The sequence below is a fragment of the Euphorbia lathyris genome, chromosome 1, assembly GCF_963576675.1.
Source record: "Euphorbia lathyris chromosome 1, ddEupLath1.1, whole genome shotgun sequence".
Classification (NCBI taxonomy): Eukaryota; Viridiplantae; Streptophyta; class Magnoliopsida; order Malpighiales; family Euphorbiaceae; genus Euphorbia; species Euphorbia lathyris.
In genome coordinates this window covers 133,025,556-133,050,574 of record NC_088910.1, presented here as the reverse complement: position 1 = coordinate 133,050,574, position 25,019 = coordinate 133,025,556, and the positions used below count along the sequence as shown (strand labels likewise).

Below are 25,019 nucleotides of genomic sequence, written 5' to 3'. Positions count from 1 at the left end.
CTCTATGTTCTCTAGGTCAATTATGATCTTTGAGAAATCATCAAGATAGTCTTCAACTGGCTTGTCCTCGTTCATCTTGAAGCCGAAAAGCTTTCCCTTAAGATAAACCCGATTGGTAAGTGTCTTCGTCATGTACAACTGTTCAAGCTTGAGCCAAACCCCAGCAGCTGAGGTTTCCTTCGAAACTTCTCTTAGCACTTTATCGCCAAGATACAGGACGATCGTACTGTAAGCCAATTCAAGAAGATCTTCTTTCTCCTCCTTCGTCATTGTCGCCGGAAATTCCTTCTCGCCCTTCAGAGCCTTCGCAACCTTCATTTGAACCAAGATTGCCTTCATCCTCTGTCTCCATAGAGCAAAATCTCCCTTACCATTGAAACGCTCGATCTCGATCTTTGTAAAACCCATTGCTCTGTTCTTGATTAGCTCTGATACCAATTGTTGAACTACGCTTCGAACGATCAATCAACCACACAGAGAAACAAAGTACACAAAGATCACAGATTGGATCTTGAAACAACAATCAAAAGAATACACACAGAATTTACCCTGGTTCGTCTTAACTGCCTACATCCAGCAACTTCACTAATCAATGGAGATTACAACAAGATTGAAACAGTTTCTCCTTTTCCAGAAACTCTCGTGTTTTCCCAATCCCCAATTCAGATTATCACAGTGTACACTTATGACTTAGTCTAAGAATCTCTCGTGTAAAACTACTTCCCAACCCAGACCTTTTATAGCCTTTACAAAGTTGTGAAAATACCCAAAATATCCTTACTCAAAAATGTACAAACTCAGCAAGACCTACTGACCAGTGGTAACACAGCAAGACCATGTTGACCTGTATTATCACCTCAGTACCATGCTGATCACAGCCATGCTGACTTGATAACTCAGCATTCCGACTTCTTGATTTTACTCTTGCTGACGGGTTGACTTACAATTATGCTGACTTGATTACCCAGCATCATTCTTGTAATAGAAAACAACAACGACTTACAATGCTGACTTGTTGACTCAGCATCATCATCAGCAAGTGATAGAAAACAACGACTTACAATATAAATTAAAGAACTAAGTGAGAGAATGAGAAAGATGTTGAATTTGATATTTTATTTTTTATTTTGGAGTTTATTTGTGATAATTAGATAATAAGGAGGATTTGGCAGGTCTAGTTTCTCGGGGGTGCCGACCTAGTTGGGATGTCCGATGACTAGTGCTGCTATCACCAATTTTTACTCAAAAAAAGATAATAAGGAGGATTAATTTATAAAATAAATAATTATAAGGACCAAATTAACTCTTTTTCCCTTTGACTTTTAACACCGTTAGTCAATTTGGTATGTGTTTGCTAACGGAATGAACCTCAAGGTACCATTTTGTAAATTTTTAAACCACAAGACTGTAATCGAAAACAGTTGTAACCACAATATTTATTTTTGTACTTTTCCCTTTATATAATTAATATTAATTTATATTCGGTCTCTTGTAACTATATATTCAGTCTCTATTAATATTAATTTATATCATTGCTTTGTTTTGTATAATATTCCATTTTTAATTTATTTATTTATTTTATTTTTGATAAAAAAATGCTTATAACTTCATTATATCAAAACATAATAAGTACAATAAGAAAACAACAGTAAGGAATCAAATCTTACAAAATCTACAAAGAGAATAAAGTGACTACATAGAGCAAAAAAAGGTCATAAAGGCATAAAAAACACAAAACAACAATGAAACATATATTTCTCGTAAATCGGAATCTGCAGAAAAGTAGATGCAATCCAAATTTCACCATTTAGGCCACTCCGAACATTTGGATTTGAGTCCTTTCTTTTGTTGCAACCACGTAGATTTATTGATCCACGGATAAGATAAACCGTTTCCGCTCTTGCTAAATCGGAAAATAGCATAAACGACAGAATAGTAGAAAGCAGATAAAATTCAGATGGATAAAGAGATTCGACGAAATATATGAACACCGACTAAAAAAACAATAATAAAAAATACAAAATCCTAACCCGGTGGGAGGAGGAAAAAGGAAGACAGACTTCCTTCGTCCTCTCAAAGTAGATCAACAAAATATAAACCTTTGATAGAAAATGGGAAGAGAAAGGAAGAAGAACATGACAGTTTCTTTTTTGTTGGTTTTTTCAAATCCATAGGACTTTGAAAACTTCCCATTTTTAATTTATATTTACCTCTTCGATGTCACTTTTCTTATCAATAGTTTCCATATTAAAAAATATTACCTTATCTATTTTTTCCCTATCATAGATTATATTCTTATATCTTATATATAGCAAGTAAGAAAATACCAGTTTTTCTTCAAAAAGAAAAAAAAACCATTTTTTAAACAAAATAATAATAGTTTAAAATAATAGACAATCCCATTTTTGCAGCAAAAAGAAAATAATAGACAAGAACTAATTAAGTGAAAACTGGTTAATGTTTATTTCATCATTATTATAATTTCATAAACAGCTAAAAAAAAAAGGGCGGCCCGGTCGCATCACGCGTCCCCGCTGAGCGAGGGTCCGGAGAGGGGTCCCACCACAAGGGTGTACTGGGGGCAAGCCTTCCCCTGCCAATTTATTTGGCAAGAGGCTGCTCCTAAGACTCGACCCCGTGACCTCTTGGTCACACGACAACAACGTTTACCGTTGCGCCAAGGCTCGCCCTCAATTTGATAAACAGCTAATAAAAAAAAAACATAAAATGATAAAATTCAACCCCCAACACAAATTATTCAAACCGTAATCCTAAAAATTGAATTTCCCATCATAAGAATATCCAAATTGCCAACTAGAATCAGCAACATTACCAAACTCCAAGGTTTTTCCATCACTAACAGTCACTTGGAAAGACAAACTTTGGCCTACCAAATTACTTCCAATCTGCCAATTTTGGCCCCAATTTCTTGACATTTGAAGCCATCCATTAGTGTTTGAACCTCTAATTTTGACATTAGTAACATCTCCAGCCCCTCCAACATTATACAATAACACAAGAATCCAGTAAGGATTACCCTTAATCTCAAATTTAATTCCACCTTGTTTCGAGCACGAAATTCTGCGATATTTAACAGGTATAATTCCAGCTCTGTAGATAGCTATTTTGGTGAACATAGGCATGGATAAATCAAAATGTTCTTGGGGTGGATTGCACCAATTCCCATCTGGTTTTGAGTAATTTGGTGGACAAAAATTTGTGGCAGTAATTTTAATAGTCCCAGCATTTGGTATGCACCATTGTGGATCATTTACACACATTATCTCAAAACAGGCTCCACAAATTCCACCATTGTTGAAAAGTGCTGTGTTTAAGGCTGCTGTTTCTAATCCATATCCTTGTTTGAACAGATCTCCATACCCACAAGCTCCTTCTGCACTCTAATTTTTTTATTAGAATGTGAAAATGGAAAAAAAATAAAAACATTACTATAGAAGATTCTGTCAGTAATATAAATTTACATCAGTAATTTCTTTTAATAGATATCTGTCCCAAATTTTACATCAATGACTTGTTGATAATCTCAAAACAAAAAAAAAGTATGTAATTAGTAACAAATTTTCATTTATTAGCATATAACTGTCCCAAATTTTTTACAGCAATGACTTGTTGTCGTGTGACAGAGAGATCACGATTCCAGTCTTATAGGAGCGGTCTCTTGCCAAAAAATAGACAGGGGAAGGCTTGGCCCCAATACACGCTTATGGTGGGACACTTTCTCGGACCCTCGCTTAGCGGGAACGCGTAGTGCACCCGACCAAATTAAACTAGACATCCATCCAATTATATTACATAAGAATAAGGGTCAAATTAAACCCTAATATTTCCGACAGAACATTCTTTCAGTAAACGTCAGTAATTAGTAACAAATTTTCATTTATTAAGGCATTTGATTGTTGGTTTTTGTGATAGAAATGAAAAAAATAAAATGGTAGAGATAAACAAATCAAGGCAAAAAAAACCATCATTAAGCCCTTGATCTTTAATTTTTTAGTTCATTTAAGCCCTTCATCTTTCATTTGGATACATTAAACCTTTGATCATTTATTTTTTGTCTCAGTAAGTCCTTGATGATCAAAAATAATAATTTTGAATATAAAATTGGGTTAATAGAATTTTTTTCATTGCACATGCATTTGAAATTTGTATTTTTTTTTTCACTTTTTCAAAGTAGTTTTGGATGTATAATATTACTATAAAAAAATATAAAACCCTTAATTCAAAATGTATAAAATATTTTTTTAATAATTTCAAACACAGATTAAGTTTATAATGTATTTTTAACAGAATTAGATATTCATAACTTATTAATTTGGTCATAAAAGGCTTAATGAGATCAAAATAAATGATCAGGGTCTTAATGTATTCAAATAAAAAATCAAGGGCTTAATAAACAAAAAAATAAAAGATCAAGGATCTAATGATGTTTTTTTTTTTTTTTTTTTTTGCCACAAATCAACTATAGAGACTCAAGTGAGTCTGCTCTACCCTTAAAGATCAAGGACCTAATGACGAAATTAACATATGGTCCAACTATAGAGACTCCAGCAATAGTAACTCAACTATAGAGACTCCAAGTTATACAAAATTAACCTTGTTGTCGTGTGATTGAGAGGTCACGGGTTCCAGTCTTAGGAGCGGTCTCTTGCCAAAAAGTTGGCATGAGAAGGCTTGCCCCCAATACACGCTTGTGGTGGAACTCCTCCCCGGACCTTCGCTTAGCGGGAACGCGTAGTGCACCGAGCCAAATTAAACTAGACATCCATCCAATTATATTACATAAGAATAAAGGGCCAAATTAAACCCTAATATTTCCGACAGTACATTCTTTCAGTAAACGTCAGTAATGAGTACAAATTTTCATTTATTAAGGCATTTGATTGTTGTTTTTTCTATAGAAATGAAGAAAATAAAATGATACAGATAAACAAATCAAGGCAAAGAAAAAAAAGCATCATTAAGCCATGATCTTTTATTTTTTTTGGTTCATTAAGCCATTTATCTTTTATTTGGATATATTAAGTCTTTGATCATTTACTTTTTGTCTCACTAAGCCCTTGATGACCAAAAATAATAATTTTGAACATAAAATTCGGTTAATAGATTGTTTTTCATTGCACATGCATTTGAAATTTGTATTTTTTTCACTGTTTCAAAGTAGTTTGGATGTATAATGTGGCTATAGAAAAACTAGAAAAACCTTAATTCAAAATGTAAAAAATATTTTTTAATAATTTCAAATACACATTAAGTTAATAACGTGTTTTTAACAGAATTAGATATTCATAACTAACTAAATTGGTCATAAAAGCTTAATGAGATCAAAATAAATGATCAGTGGCTTAATGTATTCAAATTAAAGTTTAAGGGTTTAATGAATCAAAAAATAAAAGATCAACGGGACTAATGATGTTTTTTTTTTCCACAAATCAACTATAGAGACTCAAGTGACCCAATTAAAATATTAAAATTGATATGTACTTACGCATTATTAGTAGGCAAAAATTAGTTCTTGCTCTATATATATAAATTTATAAACCGTAATTAGTAGGCAAGATTTTCGAATTATGGAAATAAAACAAATACATTTAATCAGCAATTACTTCTGTAATTAGTGGGCAATATTTTCCAATTGGTGCTAACTATGGAAATAAAACAAATCACATATATATTTTAATTTAATTATCAATTACTTCTATATCTCTTTCAAAAAAAAAAAAAATTACTTCTATATCTGAAAGATTTCTGCTACCATTTTAGGGAATGATTTAAATGGATTGATTTCCATTTAGATGCATTGGCTTAATACATATATTGTATTCTGTACTTAGCCAAAAATGGATTGGTCAAAACATGGATTGGCTTAATCGAATTCGTTGGATGCTGAAAATGGGAGACACGTTCCATCGAGGGCCGGTCCTGATAATTTCTGGGCCCTAGGCGGAATAATAAAGGGAATTAGTTACATAAAAATCATATTTTCTTTAAATAAATATACATTTCTCAAACTAATGAAATTATTTCTTATTATGTCAAACAATTATCAACCTATACTCAAATTATCAAATAAAAAAAACATGTTCTCGTCCTCAACCTGTGAAAACAATAATTGCAAGACTACCACTCCCATGTTCTTTCTTTGAGTCTGTAACTAGCTCATCCATTATTTTTCCTCTGACTCACACTTTCTAGTTTAATTTCATAATTCATTTGCTTGTAATGGCTTCTAATAAATTTCATATTCATATTTAAAATTCTTATGGATCAATCTAAGAATTTCCATGGCTTCTAATAAATTTCATATTCATATTTAAAATTCTTATAGATAAATCTAAGAATTTCCATGGCTTCTGATAAATTTCATATTCATATTTAAATATCCTTTCACATCTTCAAATCTTTTCTAAATACCAGTTTAGTTTATTAAATCTTGTCTGAATATCAGTTTAGTATTTTGAAACCTTCAAATTGTTCAGACATTTTTAAGGAGTGAATCCATGAACTGTATTCTTTTTTTTCATTTTATATGTTGTCTGTTACTAATTAAAATCAAATCTTTTTTTTTTCATTTTCAATTACTTTTTTCAATATAAATTATCTATCACATTAATATTAAATTATTGTTGTTGTACCATTACTAATGGAGAAAAGAAGAAATTGAAAGAAAGAGAACCAAAATAATGTACTGGTTATGGGTATATGAGCAAGGAAGTAAAGAAAGTTGTAGGAGACCGATAAGGAAGGAAAGAAAACTGATAGGAGATAGACAAAACGTCAAGTTATTGATATAACTGTAAGATTTGACAAAAACAATATAGAATATGAGTTTTTGATAAAATTATTATAAGAAATTTGTTTATTGACAAAAAATAGAAAACTAACTGCATTAATTGTAAAACAAAAATGAAACCTGATGTTTCATGTAAATTTCTCAATAATAAATAAAGGCCCTTTAATAAAAAAACATTTTACGTAAAAAAAAAATTTAAAATATATTTCAATATATGATAAACAAAAAAGTATTTCATTAATTTCTTATTTATCTACCTATTAAATCTATTTGGTTAAAATTAAATCCATTTCCACGTGTATATATCACGTGTCAAAATTTGTGCCATTTTGAAAAGAAAAAAAACAAATCGATTAATTTTTCATCCAAAATGAGTTAAATGTCACTTGTGGAAATACCTGAATGGGGGAAATACATGAATGGGAAAATTTTGCATATCACATAGTCCAAATAAAAATTTAATTCTTAAATTAACCCTCAATCTATATTCAAAAAAATCAATTGCACCCTTTTTAAGTAAAATATTAATTATTTACACCCTTTAAAATCTAAATAAATTTTAAGGCTTTCTACATGAATATCACAATAGGTTACAAAATTACAACTAAATCCTTAATTTATAAGTCTTAATCTTTAAAATATATTAAAAATAATAATTTTATTAGTTTGATACAGAAGGACTCGAACTCAAACCCTTTACAGTGGCAGCTGCATTCTTAACCACTGGCCGCATATTGATTTCAGTACATATTGTGTTTTAGATGGGCCCTAGGCTTGGGCACCCCAGGCCTAGGTCCAGGGCCGGCCCTGGTTCCACCACGTGTTAAAGTTCTTGCAATATGTAAGGAAAAAGTGCAAATTATGAACTTTTGAAAGTTCATGGATAAATTGAAAATTTTTGGATTATTTAATGGAATTGGAAAAAAATATGGAGTTATTAAATGTAATTGGACAAGAATATGGGGTTATTGTGCATAATTGGAGAAGAATAGGGACTTGTTGAATGCAATTGGACAAGAATAGGAAGTTATTTGGCAGCTGAAGTTTTGAGCCAAATACAAGCCGAAAAAAATGTATTAAGCCAAATGGACACACAATATAATATTTTTAATAATCTAAAAAAATCATTAGTAAGTTAATACTAGACATCCATCCGTTTATATTACTTAGAGAGTCAAATTTAACCCTAACATTTTAAAAAAGTACAGATTAGCCCTAACGTACTAGATTGTGTAAATTTAATCCTAATGTTTCTAAGAAATATGAGTTTTAGCCATATGTTATTAAAATTGTAAAAAGTTTAGTTTGACTGCTATTTAACTATCACATCCGAAAATAGGAGACACGATGTGAAAAACATCATGTGAAAAATTATAATTGATCTTTATCACATTTAACTTCATGTATAATGTTATTAAAAATTATAAAAAAAATATTTCTTTAATAGCAATTTGTAGGTAAAAGCTATGCTTACTTTGTTTTTGACAAAGTAAGTCTTACTTTGTGTGTTTTCACCATTGGATTAGTTTTACACTCCATAATCTAATAGTAAAAAACACTAAGTAATGATTACTTTGTAAAAAACAAAGTAACCATAGAAATTTGTAACATTTTGAGATATTAAATTAACAAATTGAATAGGGTAAATTACAAATATAATAAAATTCAATATATATATATATATATATATATATATATATATATATATATAATATAAAACATAACTAAATACTAATTATTATTATTTTTAACATGTAGTATAACAAAATACTCAGTAGAGTATGATTTTATAAATTATTTTAGAGAAAAAGTAAGAAAAAGATGCATGTGGTTTACCTAATTTCCAAATAGAAACATGTTATTAGACGAGAAAGTGGACAAAAAGATCGAAGCAGCTCCACCACCACAAGCTCAACTTGTGCAAATCCATAATATAAAGTAGTCATGGCGAATCAAAGGCCATGGATGGAAACAGAGGTGCCAGATGTGAACCGACACAACTCTACAATCATTATATACCTGATGAGGGGAATAATATATTCGAAGTGAAGGCGACAATGATCCATATGTTGCAAGCAACGTTTTAGTATGGAGGTATGGCACATGAAGATCCACACAACCATATAAAAGATTTCCTGAATATGTGCGATACTTTCAGAAATGGAAGGGCTGTGCTCGATGATATGATCAAACTAAAGTGGTTCGTGTTTACACTAAGGGATCGATAAATTTTTTTATCTATTTTATCTATATCGCTTTTCCAATATCCGTTAATTGTTATTTCATATAAAGAATGATTAAACATATGTACCTTGGTTGATGAACTACCTACCGTTGCAAACGAAGTTCCCATGAGGATATCACGTCAATCACAACCACAAACAAAAACCAAAACTAAAACGTTAGTAATCAACAAAAATAAGCAACGAAGTGTAGATTGCCTCTAACAGTATCCACATGAACTAAGAAACGAATTGAACAGGAGAGGTAATTTATCGAATGAAGGGAGAATAATTTTCTACTCTAGGGGAGGGATATTTATAGCCTTTTAATTTTCCTAACCCTAATCTCATTAGGTTTAATTAATTAGATTTCTAATCATGTTAGATTTTCTAATTAGATAATAAAAGGATTTATCAATATTATCTATATCTAATATAAATATAATTAATAAATAGAGTTCATATTAGAATATTTAATTAAGTTATGATAATAATTTAGATATATAATCACATTATACTATCTAATTAATATTATCCTTTTAATTGATTTAATCATAAATATAATCTAATTATAATTACCTAAATCAATTAATCCATCTTAATTTAATCCCTATAAATTTCCACCCCCTATGTCTCTCCCTCTTAAATTACCATTCCGCCCTCTAGTCTTAATTCTGTGTGTGACCCGTTAGGTTTCTACCGCAGCTAGCCATTGTATGTCTATTTAAATTAATTTCATCAAACCAATTTAAACTAAATATATAACGGAATGAGTGTGCATACTGTTTTATCAGAATCGTCACATTCCCCTTGAGTGATAAGAAGTCAGGTTGATTCCGACGATTACCTTTCCGTATTAGGTGCAATATAATTTGATCCTTCATCAGCTATATCCGTAGACGAATCGGTAACTATGGAATATGTCAAGTTACATATAATGAGACGTCTATTTTACTTGTCCATGTAGAATTAACTCTTAATAGATAGATTAAGTGAAATCTTCATTTCTACTCTTAACCCTATCACCTTACAAGGATTTCTAATTAATTCTCCACAAGAGATCATGGACATATCTCCTATTTATCATGAGTGATAAATGATCAATCTAACATTAACTATCCAGTAATAACTTTATGTGATATCCAATCCTACTCACACCCCCCCCCCCCCCCCCCGCGCGTAGTGGATCGTGTGCTCGCACAGAATTAAAGTATCATACTACATAATTTTATAATTGAAGTTCCCCGTATTAATATTAGACCCAATGTTACTTGATTTTTAAGCAGAGTTTAAGAATAAAAAAACAATTAATTGGGGAGATGTTTACCGTTAATTAGTTAGATCAATTTTAAATATTATTAAAAAAATTAAATATTTTGGGGTTCGGGTTGTGGCTCGAGGTGCCAACCTAGTTGGAACTTCTGAGTGCTTCCTCCCTCCTTGATACCAATCTTTATTCTATATATATATTATCTGATTTAGACTAATTTTAGATATTATTAAAAAAAATCAAATACTTTATTCACACATGCTGCATTAACTACATATTAATTAATTTAATTTTTTTTCCATTTCATAATATATTTTAAGGATGAAATGTATTTAAACTTGACTGGACATTAGAATTTTTTATGTTATTTATTAGGCTTAATACATCACTTGTTCTTTGAACTTGTCCAAAATAGTTGATCGGCCTCCTGAACTTTCAAAGTGTCTCGATAGCCTTCTGAACTTGCATAAAATGTTCAGTTAGCCCCCTGAATTTGCGTAAAATGTAATCAATTAATCATTCGGTTGTAAAAAACTAAGTCAAATGCGGAAAATATGTTACACGTGTCTTAGAATGTTATTACATACTTCACAAAATAGATTAAAACATGTTAAAAAGAATTTCTTACTTATTCAACTATAAAACATTTTCTTATCTAATATTATAATCGAATACCCCGATCTTGGTCGTTTTACTTTTTTAAGATGTGTGCAACATATCTTCCGCATTTAACTTACTTTTTTACAACCGAGTGATTAATTGATTATATTTTACGCAAGTTCAGGAGGCTAATTGAATATTTTATGCAAGTTCAGGGGGCAATCGAGACCCTTTGAAAGTTCAGGGGGCAAATGATGTATTAAGCCTATTTATTAAAAACAAGTAGAACATAATACAAAAATTCAAATAAAACATGAGACATACTTAGGCTTGCAAATGCGATAATAAGGAGATGAGAACTGCTCTCCCATCATCGTCTAGATGGAAAATTTGTATCCTTGTCATCGTGGATGAAATAAGGAAAAAATCGTTCCCACCCCATCCACGTCGACTCGGGCCTCATGCATATTTCAATTCTTAATTACTCAAATTTTAAATAACGTTTTCTTTACTATAATTTAATTTTATTTCCAAATACTATCATTATTAAATATAATATTAATTCAATTACTATGTCTTCAATGTTCAATTTTTCAAAATTCGGAGGTTACAAAATAAGTAATTATAAGTTTAATAATAATAAAAATAGGACAAATAAGTTATTATTCCCTACAATTTTAGTTAGAAAATTGTTTTTTTTTGGGATAAGGAAGGCGTTTAAGCCCAGGGAACAGAAAAAAGACAAAAAGAGAGAAGAATAGTTATTCTAATGTACAATCATTTGAACCGAAGCTCGACCTTACTGGTCTTCAAGGAGAATGTTCTGGAGGCCTGCAGGAGGCGCACCACACTCGTGATGTCCCAGGGCATATGAGCCTACGAAATTTGTCATCCAGTCAGCGGCTTGATTGCCTTAATAATATATTGTTTTGTCTTTAATTTTTCTCCTATTAGTTTAATATTTTAAATATTTGAATTACTAAACAGTCTAATTCCTTAGAAGTACTAAATTGTTGAATAGAATATAAAATTATAGGTTAAGGTGTAAAAATACCCCTAACGTTTTGGGTCATGAGCAATTTTACCTCTAACGTTGGTAGTCAAGAGAAATTTTACCCCTAACGTTAATAATTTAGGTCAATTTCAGACACTGTTATAAAACACATATATTTTTGTTTCTTATTCTGCACCAATTGCATATCAATTCGTTCTAAAAAAAAGATTTCATATTTTTTTATAATTTAATAATAGAATTGGAGATTAATATTTATAAATTCCGTGAGTTTTTAGAATTTTTTTTGTCCAATTCGTACAAAACACAATATATTTTTTTTCACATCCAACATATGACAAGATTCATGACCGAGAATACAGTTTGATGAATTATTTTTCAAATGGACCCAATTTATCAACGTTATGGATAAAATTGTTCTTGGTTTCCAACGTTAGGGTAAAATTGCTCGTGACCCAAAACGTTAGGGGTATTTTTTGCACTTTAACCCTAAAATTAAAGACTAAATTGTATATAAAGACTTAATAGTATCTGAGTATAAAAATGTAGAGAATAATAAATTATTTACAAAAAAAAAAAATTGTGTTGGATGAACACTGTATATTATATATTGTTTGAATTCAAATTTATTCCTTTCTAGCGAATTTCCATTTTCGCTTCAGTACTGGCAATAAGGAACAGATCCATCGCATTGGAGAATAGAACACATCCATTGCTTCAGTAAGGACTAATAAATTATTTAGGAAAAAAATTGTGTTGGCTGAACACTGTATCTGTAATATATATTTGATTGAATTCAAATTTATTCCTTTCTGGCCAATTTCCATTTTGGCTTCAGTGCTGGCAATAAAGGAACCGATCCATCGTATTGGAGAATAGAACAGATCCATTTTCAATACTCATTTTCACAGTTCTGATCATTCATATTCTCTTTGGAAAAATGGCTGGTCGAAATGAAATTGTACAGGTTAAGCAGGAGGTGGAAGGCTTGGCAGTGTCGGAGGTACTGAAAAAATCTTTTACTCAAATGGAAGAGTTTTTCTTATCTAGAGAAGAGAAATCCAGGACGGAAATCCAGGTGAAGAACAGAGAAAATGAATTGTTGATGGGAAAATTGCAGAGGTTTAAGAAGGAGAACAGGGAATTGAGGGGAGAGCGAGATGGATTGTTGAAAGCAAATGAAGTAAATAAGGAAGAGATTAGTGTTCTCCAAAGGAATAACAATGATCTTGTAATTGCTAAGTTGAGTGCTGAGGCTGAACTGCTTATCGGCAGAGTGACAATCAAGGAAAAGATAGATGAATTGCAGAGCTTTAAGAAGGAGTGTGCCAAATTGAAGGAATTGGCTACTGGATTAACGGAAGAGCGAGATAGATTGCAGAGGTTTGAGAAGGAGTGTGGGGAATTGAAGGAATGTGTTACTGGATTAACGAAAGAGCGAGATGGATTGCAGAGATTTGAGAAGGATTGTACAGAATTGAAGGAACTGGTTAGTCGATTGACGGAAGAGCGAGATGGATTGCAGAGGTTTGAGAAGGAGTGTACGGAATTGAAGGAACTGGTTAGTCGATTGACGGAAGCGCGAGATGGATTGCATAGGTTTGAGAAGGAGTGTACGGAATTGAAGGAAGTGGTTAGTGGATTGACGGAAGAGCGAGATGGATTGCGGAGGTTTGAGAAGGAGTGTACGGAATTGAAGGAACTGGTTAGTCGATTGACGGAAGAGCGAGATGGATTGCAGAGATTTGAGAAGGATTGTACGGAATTAAAGGAACTGGTTAGTCGATTGAGGGGAGAGCGAGATGGATTGCAGAGGTTTGAGAAGGAGTGTACGGAATTAAAGGAACTGGTTAGTCGATTGAGGGGAGAGCGAGATGGATTGCAGAGGTTTGAGAAGGACTGTACGGAATTGAAGGTACTGGTTAGTCGATTGACGGAAGAGCGAGATGGATTGCAGAGATTTGAGAAGGATTGTACGGAATTAAAGGAACTGGTTAGTCGATTGAGGGGAGAGCTAGATGGATTGCAGAGGTTTGAGAAGGAGTGTACGGAATTGAAGGAACAGGTTAGTCGATTGACGGAAGAGCGAGATGGATTGCAGATGTTTAAGAAGGAGAGTGGGGATTTGAAGGAACTGGTTAGTCAATTGACGGAAGAGCGAGATGGATTGCTCAGGTTTAAGAAGGAGAGTGGGAAATTGAAGGAAGTGGTTAGCCGATTGACAGAAGAGCGAGATGAATTGTTGAAGAGAGTGGAAGAGATTCCTGAGCTCAGAAAAAAGAACTATGAGCTTGAATGTGCTAAGTTGAATGTTGAGACTGAAATGGACATAGTCAAGGAGATAAGTGAGAGGATTTTCTCCTTGGAGAAGGATTGGGAGAATGAGAAAGGTGCACTTAAGAATCTATCTGAGAATACAAATGCAGGTATTATACCATGCTTTTCATTTTAGGGTTTCAAAATGAGTTTTCGTGTCATTTGATTTATATGTTCCATATGATTATATATGATATATAAGAGGGTTCTCTTTTTAAATGGTAATATTGTCATGTCTCGTATTGTATAATATATGAGCTATATGGCTCCTCATACATATGAAACCCACTCTTTTGATGTATTTTGGGTGCGTTAAGTCTTTACAGATTGATCCCCTGCTTGCCAAATCTGCTACTGAGATGAATCACATTAAAAACTGATTTTTTTAGTCTAATATTTACATAGTATAGATCTTTGTATTTACATAGATATTTGTTTACGTTTTAGATGGCTATGTGCGTGAGTGGTATGCGTTAAATGTCTCACATTATATTGCTTCTTAAGGTATGTTTTGGTTATGGGCGTGAGTGGTTCGGGTTAGACTAATATTTCTATTATATTCTTGATTGAATGTAGGGAAACGGCTCTTTGGAACAAACTCAAAACCAAGTGGTGGAGAACCAACAAGTGAGTCAAAGTTCATATATCTTCACTTTGTTGGAAGGCTTATTAACTATTATCACTTTTCTTTCAAGGGTGGTGATTTTTGACACGATATGATTGGCACAATTATCACTTTTCTTAAATTTTGACACGATCCAACAATCCAAATTGCATCTGTAGATATGTAGAGATCTTTGTATTCAATGTTAGTTTCCATAAATATTTGTTTATGTTTTAGATGGCTATGTACGTGAGTGGTATGCGTTAAATGTCTCGTATTATATTGCTTCTTATATATATATATATATAAGCAAATTTTCCTTTTAAGATATGTTTTGGTTATGGGCGTGAGTGGTATGCCTTAGACTAATATTTCTGTTATTGTTTTGATTGAATGTAGGAAAACTGTTCTTCGGAACAAGCTCAAATCCAAGTGGTAGAAAACGAACAAGTGAGTTAAAGTTTAAATATCTTCACTTTGTTGGAAGGCTTATTAACAAGGGTGGTAATTTTTGACACAATATGATTGGCACAATTATAACTTTTTTTACATTTTGACACGACCCGATAATCCAAATTGCACGTGTAGATATGTAGAGGATATTTACTATAACTGATATCTTATATTCATACAAGAACTAATCAGCTGGAAAATTTTCTTTGGATTCAGAACCGGGTCTGGGATTTAATTAGGTAGCTAATACCTTAATTAGTTATGTCCTTTCCCTTAGGTGCAGATAAAGTCCTTTCCCTTAGGTAATTACAAGAAGATTTAATGGAACTAAGGATTACCAAAATGATTTCGTTTATTCATTGTACGTCTATCTTCTGATTGGTCGTGGGATGTATAATTCCGGGAGTATGCTAGAAATTTTCGGCCTTGCTATCATCGGTACCCTATCACTACTTTTAGTTACTGTTCTAACTTCTACTGATACATAAGCTAACCAAGAATTTATTGTATTTGCTTTTGTAAATGTCCACAACTTTTCTTCATATACCATAATTGTTTGCTGCTACTACTCCTAAAACAAGAAACAATTTTCAAACATATCTATAATTTCACCTTTCTTTATTTTGTTTAACCTGAACTTTATTATTAGATTACTTAAATATCGAATAGTTCCGCGTATATATGCTAACCAATGCTTCTCCTTTTAGGTATCTTTTTGAATGAGTTACGATTTTATTCATATATAGGAGTGAATCCTCCTTTTTTTAGATAGTTTTGGGATATTAGCCCACCTCACCAAAAATTACCATCAAATATCTATTTTATCCACATCATTTGAGCAATTTTTTAATGGATTTTTGTTATTTTGGATTTTTGTGTGAAACAATGAAGTTTAGGAGTCATAATATTAGTAATGTTATAGTTCAGGGGGCTATGAATGTAATATATCTTTTGTTTTGGCAAGTGATTATACCCGCGAAGGGAAAGTAGAGGGTCTAACTGAAATTTTTGTCTTCCGAAATGGTTATTCTTAATTGCACTATCTTTCTAAGTTGCTGATGTACTGCATTGAAACTCAATAGCCTTTCTGCTTTTCTGTTTCTCTTTCAATTTCGTTTCGTTTCTATTTCTGTTTCCTAGCTATGGTTTGAATATTATTTTTTTTAAATAATGTTTTCGGTTTCAGTTTCGGTTATACAGACAAATGGTTATTCCTAATTGCACTATCTTTCTAAGTTGTTCCTATATTGCACTGAAACTCAATAGTGATTCTGCTTTTCGGTTTCTGTTTCAATTTGGTTTCCATTTCTTTTTCGGTTTTCTGGCTATGTTTTAAAAATAACGTTTTCCGAGTTATACAGGCAATTAGTAAGCATTTGATGGAATGTAGGATTTGTTAGCATTTGATTTTTATATCTCTAACATCCTAAAATTTTCATGGCAGACATGGTCGCAAACACAGATAGCGACGATGAAACTTGTCCACCCAGGAGAGCTAAGCGATTAAGAGTTGAACAGCCTGTGCCTTTTGGTTCTCCTGTCGTGCATTATTCATCTGTAAAACTGAAATCGACTCCTCTCGTCAGAGAAGGCGAAATTTCGGCGAAACTTGCGAAGGTACTGAGTGAGATTGGGGATTCCAGTTCGAGCTCTAGCTCAGATGACGAAATTGATCTTTCTCTTGATTATTCTTCCCTTTTTAGAATTCCAGATTAAGGTTCTAAGAAGTTCTCCACAGCTTGATATCATTAAACTCACAGTTGTTTGATATTTGTCATTAATTGTAATACATGTTTTAAGTCTCTGTTTGTAACGATCCTGTTTTGGGAGCATGACTCCGGAGTGGAAAGAGCCGGCCCTAAGGGATCGTTATTGAGTTGTAATGGATTCAATTTTACATCAGAAATATAGATAAATTTAATGTTACACAGTAATATAAAGGTTAGGATTTTTATGTCAATAAATAAAGTTTAGTGTACATGTAGAATTATAGTCCCGAAGAATGAGTATGAATGCTTTCTAGGTGTTTATTTTGGATTAAAAAACACTTATGGTAACGGATTATAGATAAATTGGACAAATGTACAAATTAAAGCATATATATTCATATGTTTGACAGATATTAGACCCAGTGAGAAGAACTGAGGAAAGTTGTGACTCAACCAAAGATAAAATAATAGGCAAAAAGCATCATAAGGCTCCTGACTTTTTAGTTTTTTTGGTTCATTAAGTCTGTAATCCTTTGCTTAGACACATTAAACCTCTCGTCATTTATTTGTTATTGTATTAAGCTCTTTACTTATGAAATTAGTTAGTTGTGAATATTTAATTCAATTAAAAAAGTGTTATTCGTTCCATCTATGTTTGAATTATATTTTTTACAATTTGCAATACGAGTTTACCGTTTCCTTTGGGCCATATTACACATACCAAACCTTGTTTTTAAGTGCTTTCAAAGTGTGAAAAGTACAAATTTCACAGGCATGTGAAATGTAACACTCTTCAACGGCCCTAAACTAAAAAAAAAAAAAAAAAAAAAAAAAGAAAAGAAAGAAAGAAAGAAAGAAAGGGGATTCTAATTATAGGAAAAACTATCATTAAAAGCCAATTCCAATCATTCAAATTTTTAATGAGCAGAATCACTGCTCTCATTACTAACTTACAATTATGGTATATTTAATATCAATAAAAAAATCATTTTCAATGAGTAAGAATCCTCTCATTAGAAGTATTTTTAGTGATTAAAAATCCTCTTATTCAAACTTTTATTAATGATTAAAATTCCACTCATTGAAACTATTTTAAATGATTAAAAATTAATATTAATGATTGAAAATACACTCGTTAGAACCAACATTAATAATGTATTAAAGATTGAAAATACAATATTTAAATTTTAAAAAAAAACCTTAAATAGAAACTATCATTTATGATGAACAATTCTCTCTTTAAATCATTACTTTGCACAATTAAAACATCGTATCGCAAATTAACAAATAAAAACTAGTATATCAGCCAAACTATTTTTTTTTTTGGTAGGATAGGAAAAGAAAAAAACAAACAAACAAACAAGAAACCGCTCAACCCGGGATCAGCCTAGGAAAACTGACCCCACCACATCCTCCAAAATCAAAGAAGAGATGAAGACCGGATGAGAAGAAAAAGTAGAAAGACACAACATTATAGAATGCCCTTCCATCGCAAGACGATCCGCTACGCGATTCTGCTCCCTATAAATATGAGCAAATCTAATAGACTCAAAGGAGGAACCAATCCTTTTAATGCCTTTAATTAAGTTAAGGCTATTCAGGCAAATAACATTGCCCTCAGAGATCATTTTTACCGCTTCCTGGTTATCTGACTCAACAAGCAGCTTCTTCACTCCTAGATTCTTAGCTAGCTTCAGGCTAGAGAAAATCTCCCAAAGCTCAGCAGAAAAGGAAGAACCAATACCCAAATTCTGAGAGAAGCCAGAAACCCACCTGCCACCATCGTCTCTAAGAACCCCTCCTGCGGCGATTCTCCCGTCTCTAAGGCAAGAACCATCAGTGTTGAGCTTAACCACACCTTCACTTGGCCTACACCAGCCTAAAAGATGGACCTCCTTCTTCTAAACAGCCCTAGCCAAGGGATCTTCAACAAAGCTCTCAACCAAGGTACTAATCTTTTTAGAAAAGAAATCAAAGACATTTGGCTGAGAAACCACTCCTCCTCCAAAAATCTCTTCATTCCTCCATCTCCAAATCTGATGGCAAACCACCACAAAAAAAACACCCTGATTCCAATCAGGAAGAAGAATCCCTTCAATTCCATCTACAAACCAATCATTCTCTGAATGGGCTAAAAAGGAAGAAAGCACATCCCTAGGGAGAATTCTCCTCCAAACCTCTTTACTTTTCTCACAACCCCTGAGAGCATGGCACAAAGTCTCCTCATATCCTCTGCATCTGCCACAGGCTCCAGAATCCACCAGATGCCTCCTTTTCCTATCCGAGTTAGTAAGCAACCTATTCCTGGCCCCAAGCCACAGGAAACTCCTAATCCGGTACGGCACTTTTAAGGCCCAAATCGTCTTCCACACCCCCAGGGAAGAGGACTCCAAACCCTGATAGAACGCCTGAAAAGCAGATTTACATGAATAGGCCCCATTGTTTGTCAGCGCCCAACAGTAACTATCCTTATCTTCAATTTGACTACTAATCTGAACACCTTTAATTGTAAGGAGCGATTCCAGACTGAGGTAGGACTCAAATTTATCCCAAATCCACTCACCCTCAGAATCCACCACATCAGCAATCCTCCAGTCCTGAATGTCCAATGGGGGCAAAGAAGTACAAACCTCCAATAAAGGCTTCTTACCTATCCAAATATCTTTCCAGAATCTGATGGACCTGCCATTACCCACATTCCACCCAATCCCTGAACAAAATTCAGCAAAAACCGCACTAATGCTTTTCCAAAGAAATGAACAATTAACCACTCTATCCTTAGGACCCCCAAACACCTTATCCTTCCGATATTTACCGCGAAGAAGTTGGACCCACAGAGCTGAAGGAAACTGCCACATACGCCACAGGAGCTTCATTAATAAGACTTTATTATTATTTTTGGCTTTCCTAATACCCAGACCTCTCATATCTTTAGGCTGCCAAACTTCACCCCAAGGAACAAGGTGGATCTTTCTCCCCTCCTCAGCTTCCCCCCACAGGAACCTACGGTTAATTTTATCAAGATCTTTAAGCACAGGTTCAGGAAGATGACAAGCTTGCATAATGTGATTAGGAGTCGCGCAATTGACAGATTGAATTAACGTAAGACGGCCAGCGAGAGAGAGAGTCTTAACTTTCCACGTGGCACACTTCATATTGGCTTTATCCAAAGTATCTTTAAAAGACACTTTAGACACTCTCTCACTATGGAGGAGGATACCCAGGTACTTCCCGAGAGAGCAAGTCAGAGGAATACCCGACAGATCACTCAACCTTTTACAGACTCTCTGGTTCATATTTTTAGAGCACATCAATCTCAACTTTTGGACATTAAGCTTCTGCCCAGAGGCCGCACAGAAACAATCAAGAATATCCATAATAACACTTAACTGCTCCTCATTTCCTTCCAGAAAGATCAGAACATCATCCGCAAAGAACATGTGAGTAACCTGGGGACAGAAGCTATTGATAACCACAGGGCGGAGTTTCCCATTATCAACAGCATCTAGGATCAGGTGAGACAACCTCTCCATAGCAATGACAAATAAGAAGGGACTCATTGGGTCCCCTTGATGGATACCCCGGCCCGGAGAGAATTCCTCCGACATATCCCCATTAATCAAAACTTGAAAAACAGGAGAAGAGATACAAACCTTAATTAACCTTCTCCAACTGTCCGGGATCCTAGCTCTCTCCAGACTCTCCATCAGGAAGCTCCAGTTGATGCGATCATAGGCTTTCTCCAGATCCAACTTAAGAGCCACAATACCTTTCTTCCCCTTCCTGATCTTATGAACCATCTCTTGGGCAATCACCACATTATCCATCATTTGTCTACCAGGCACAAAACTTCCCTGATTCTGACAAATGATCTCAGGAAGAATGCAACAGATTCTATTTGCCACAATCTTTGTAATAGTCTTATAGAGAACATTACAAAGACTGATAGGCCTCATATGCAAAAAAGAAGAAGGTTTCTCAATTTTAGGAATCAAAACCAGAAGGGTTCTATTCACCATCCCGATATCCTGAGAACCATTAAAAGCACCAATGATGAAGTTATAAATATCTTCCTTCACAACCTCCCAATGCTTATGGTAGAAACCAGCAGGCAGACCATCAATCCCAGGAGCTTTAGTAGCCCCAATACTAAAAATGGCTTAGTCAATTTCCTTCAGGGAAATAGGTTGGAAGGCATCCAGAAAACTATCCTCTCCAACCATGGGAAAAGTAGCAACAGAATGAGCCTTCTCCAGATGAACAGGCTCCTCTTTAAAAAGGTCCTTATAGAACTCCAGGGCCAAGCTCCGAATATCCTCGTCCTCATAAACCCAATCTCCATTAGAGTTCTTAATAGCATCAATCCTATTCCTCTGTCTTCTAATGATGGTGGAGAGATGAAGATACCTGGTATTTCGATCCCCATCTCTAATCCAGGATTTCCTAGACTTTTGAAACCAAAGAAGCTCCTCCTGCCTAAGCACAGCTTCCAGCTCCTTCTGAAGGGTTCTGAGAAAGCCATTCAAACTGTGATCAAACCTAACCTCCAACCTACGCTGAATGCCCTCAATTCTATTCAATAATTTATTCTTCCTCCTAATAATATGCCCAAAGACATTTTTATTCCACCCCGACACATTATTCCTGAAACCTTCAGCAGCTTGAAAGACATTCGAGTGAGGCTTCCAATTATCATGAACGAAATCCTTAAACTTAGGATGAGACTCCCAAGCCAACTGATAGCGGAAAGGTCATTCTCCCCTAGGCCGATTACCTCTACACAACCTGAATAAAATAGGACAGTGATCCGAGTGACGGAACGGGAGATTTAACACAGAACCTTCAGGGAAAGTAGTTTGAGCTAAAACATTAGCATAAACTTTATCCAACCGAACGAATGTACTATTGCGCTTCCAAGTGAACTTATGACCAGAGGCGCCCAGATCAGAAAGCCCACATAAATCCATACTATTCTTATGATTCAGGCAGCGGTTAACGTAGTGATGTGAGCCCCCTTTCTGATCACTCATAAGGCCAATATCATTAAAGTCACCCCCCACAAACCAAGGCTCGGATATGTTAACACTCATAGAGTAAAGAACCTCCCAAAGTCGTTTCCGATTGGCCAGGACAGGATCAGCATACACTAGGGTAATAAAAAAGGGGTTATTACACGAAACACTCACTTTACTATGAATAAATTGTTTATCCATACTAACTATATCGAAATGAACGCGATCTGGCTTCCAGAAAAGCCAAATCCCACCAGTTCGGCCAGTAGCCTCCGATCTAACACAATTCCAGTTTCTAAACTTTTTAACCATCTCATCTGCTTTATCTCCACTAATCTTAGTTTCCATTAAAGCAAAACAAGAAGGGTTAAATTGTTTAATTAAGTCATTAACATGGATACGGGTAGCCTTGCTAGCCACACCTCTAATATTCCAAAGCAACAAATCCATAGAAAGGAGGACAACTGACCGCACCCACACAACCTAAGCCAGGTATTTATTAGGGGCTCCTGAGAGCCTCACCGAGGTACCCGCAGGTCCTCTCTTTTCAGGTAAAACCATAGTGTTATGCACACTTTTTTGCTTCCCCTTTAACTTTTTCATACTAGTTTTGTTAACACCCATAGTCTTCCCAATACTTGGATCACCATAATGAATAGGAATACTAACCTCATTTATCTTCTTCTTCCCCTGAGAAGCCAAAGCCTGGGATCCCACCTGGGCTTCACCTTTGGAGACAAAAAGGGGGTTAACATTTTCAACCACCATATTTGATGGTTCAACAGATTCTAAGCCTGGCATGCTTTGCTCAATATGCTCATCAACCTAGTCAGAATCTTGGACTTCCTCAATAGTCAGGGCCCCAAATCTGGATCCTGTAGTGATACCTGGAGTAGCCCCAGAAACCCTCCTATCTTTCGGGTCAGGCTTCTCCTTGATACTAAGATAGGCAATAGGATTTGGTGGTGCAGACTTTGTATTAATATTAAGACCAGGGGGACGATTTTGAACAACTGAAGGATGTGTCCTTCGTCTGGCAGACCTCTTCGCCACCATCCAGGGCCCAAACTTCCCCCCATCTCCTTGAATCCCTTCAGCTCTTCCGATTCCACCCTCAACTACCTCTTCTAACACCTTTTCCCTCTTAGGGCAACCCTCCTGAGTATGACCATATATACCACAATCAAAACAGATATTATGTAACCCTTCATACTCAATAAAGTACACCTTGTTATGAACACAGAATTTTAACAACAAAGGTTTTGCAAGATCAATATCAATACAAACCTTTGCAAACTTGCCTCTAATAGCCCCTAAGGTAGTTTTGTCCATATGGTGAACCTTCCCAACAAACCCGCCTATCTTATTAAGAAAGCTCTCACTATAATATTTGATAGGTATGCCTGGGAACCTCACCCATGTCAAAATCCTGTTAACCGAGCAGTCATGAGGATTAAAATTTGGGACCCATGGCCTTAAAACCAGAACATGATTCGAAATAATGTATGGTCCCCCATTGATCACAGCATTATAATCCTCAACCCGAGTAAATTTAATGACATAGTAGTCATTCTCTAAATCAGTAATACTGACTTTCCCTTTCTTTGCCCATTGAGCTTGGATCCTCTGGGCGAAGTAGTTAAAGCTTATTCTTTTCCCAAGTACTGTTACAATTAGAGAGATTCTCCACTTATCTCTAAGCGCTCTCTTATCAGCTGATGAGAGCCTGATAACAGGACATGATGGATCATTCTGAACTTCATCCTCTTCGTCAGACTCAGAGTATAAGTCTTCCGAATAATCCTCCATAACAACTTCCTCCAAAGACGGCTCTTCCTCAACCACCCCCATAACTTTGTCCTTCCACGAACTTCCCCCAATACCAATTACAGATTTGCTTTTGTTTTCCAAATCGCCCAATTGCCTAGGAGAAACTAATGAAACATCCGGGATCCCTCCAAAATACTGGCTAACCCTACTATCCTCTCCCCTATCTAAGGCACCACTGCTCACGGTGCCCACATCTTCCCCGCCGCCTGCATGGGCACTAGCCCCGCTCCTCCGCACCCTCTGCCTGGCACCGCCCAGCACCCCCAGCAACCACAGCCCCAGCCGTGCCACCCAAAGTTGCCGGCGCCTCAGACCTAGCGCACACCACCATGCCCGCGCTAGGTCCCAGCGCCTGCCCCGGACCAACCTGCGCAGGGAAAAAACAGAGGCCATCAACGCCTCCCCCCATCGCCCCTACCACGCCCTGGCTACCGCCCCCAGCGCCCCCCTCTCCCTGCCCTGCCGCAGATCCCTCCTGCCTCAACGCCTGGTCCAACCCAAGATTCGGCACCGATCCGCTCACCCCATCCCCCAAATCCCTCGATCTCCCTCGCCCATCCTCCCCAACCCCATCCGGCCATGGATCCGCCTCCCCTACCCTTCTCACCCCCCGATCCAGCCAGTCCGCACGCTGCCGCTCCCCCCCCACTGCCTGCCGGCCCCCTCTCCGTCGAACGATCACGAAACCTACCCTCCAGCCGCGTCTTCTCTAGTGAAGGAGCCATGGACGCGTTTTTCCTAGAGAGCGTTTTTTTAAAATGAATTTTCTTTCTAAAATATAAAAACTTTTAATTCTATATCAGCCAAACTATTTAATAATTACAATATACTCAACAATATCAATATATGTTTCAATGTGCTGCATTGATACTCACCCAAGACAAAAGGAGCAAAAGTGCAAATGTTTGTTTATATTTGCTAACATTGTTCAAATACTAAATGGGTAAATAATGTATTAGTCTCTATCTTTTTACGTAACATACTGTTTAGTCTTCCTATTTTGAAAAACATATTATAAGGTTCTTATCTTTTATCAATATTAATCATTTGGCACTTTTGTCTATTTTTTTTAGATTTTTAACCGAACATATCTTTGTTTTCAGGATAGCTATAGTACTATACAAAATGGTCATGTTACTCTGTTATTTTCCGTCTGTCTGTTTATATCAGATATAATGGT

General features: G+C 35.0%; 1 protein-coding gene across 1 annotated transcript; it reads right to left on the bottom strand.

The window, feature by feature from the left end:
* Positions 1 to 2,771: 2,771 nt before the first annotated feature.
* Positions 2,772 to 7,520, bottom strand: LOC136215316 (expansin-A23-like). The gene is made up of 2 exons (XM_066002924.1): positions 7,505 to 7,520; positions 2,772 to 3,391 (listed from the first exon to the last, which is right to left on the bottom strand). Exon 2 carries the CDS (start codon positions 3,279 to 3,281, stop codon positions 2,772 to 2,774), a length of 510 nt encoding a protein of 169 aa, XP_065858996.1. The 5' UTR covers positions 3,282 to 3,391; positions 7,505 to 7,520.
* Positions 7,521 to 25,019: the final 17,499 nt, after the last annotated feature.

What these genes read in the sequence shown, in the direction of transcription:
- LOC136215316 (XM_066002924.1), bottom strand. Translation starts at nt 3,281, where the DNA reads ATGTGTGTAAATGATCCACAATGGTGCATACCAAATGCTGGGACTATT.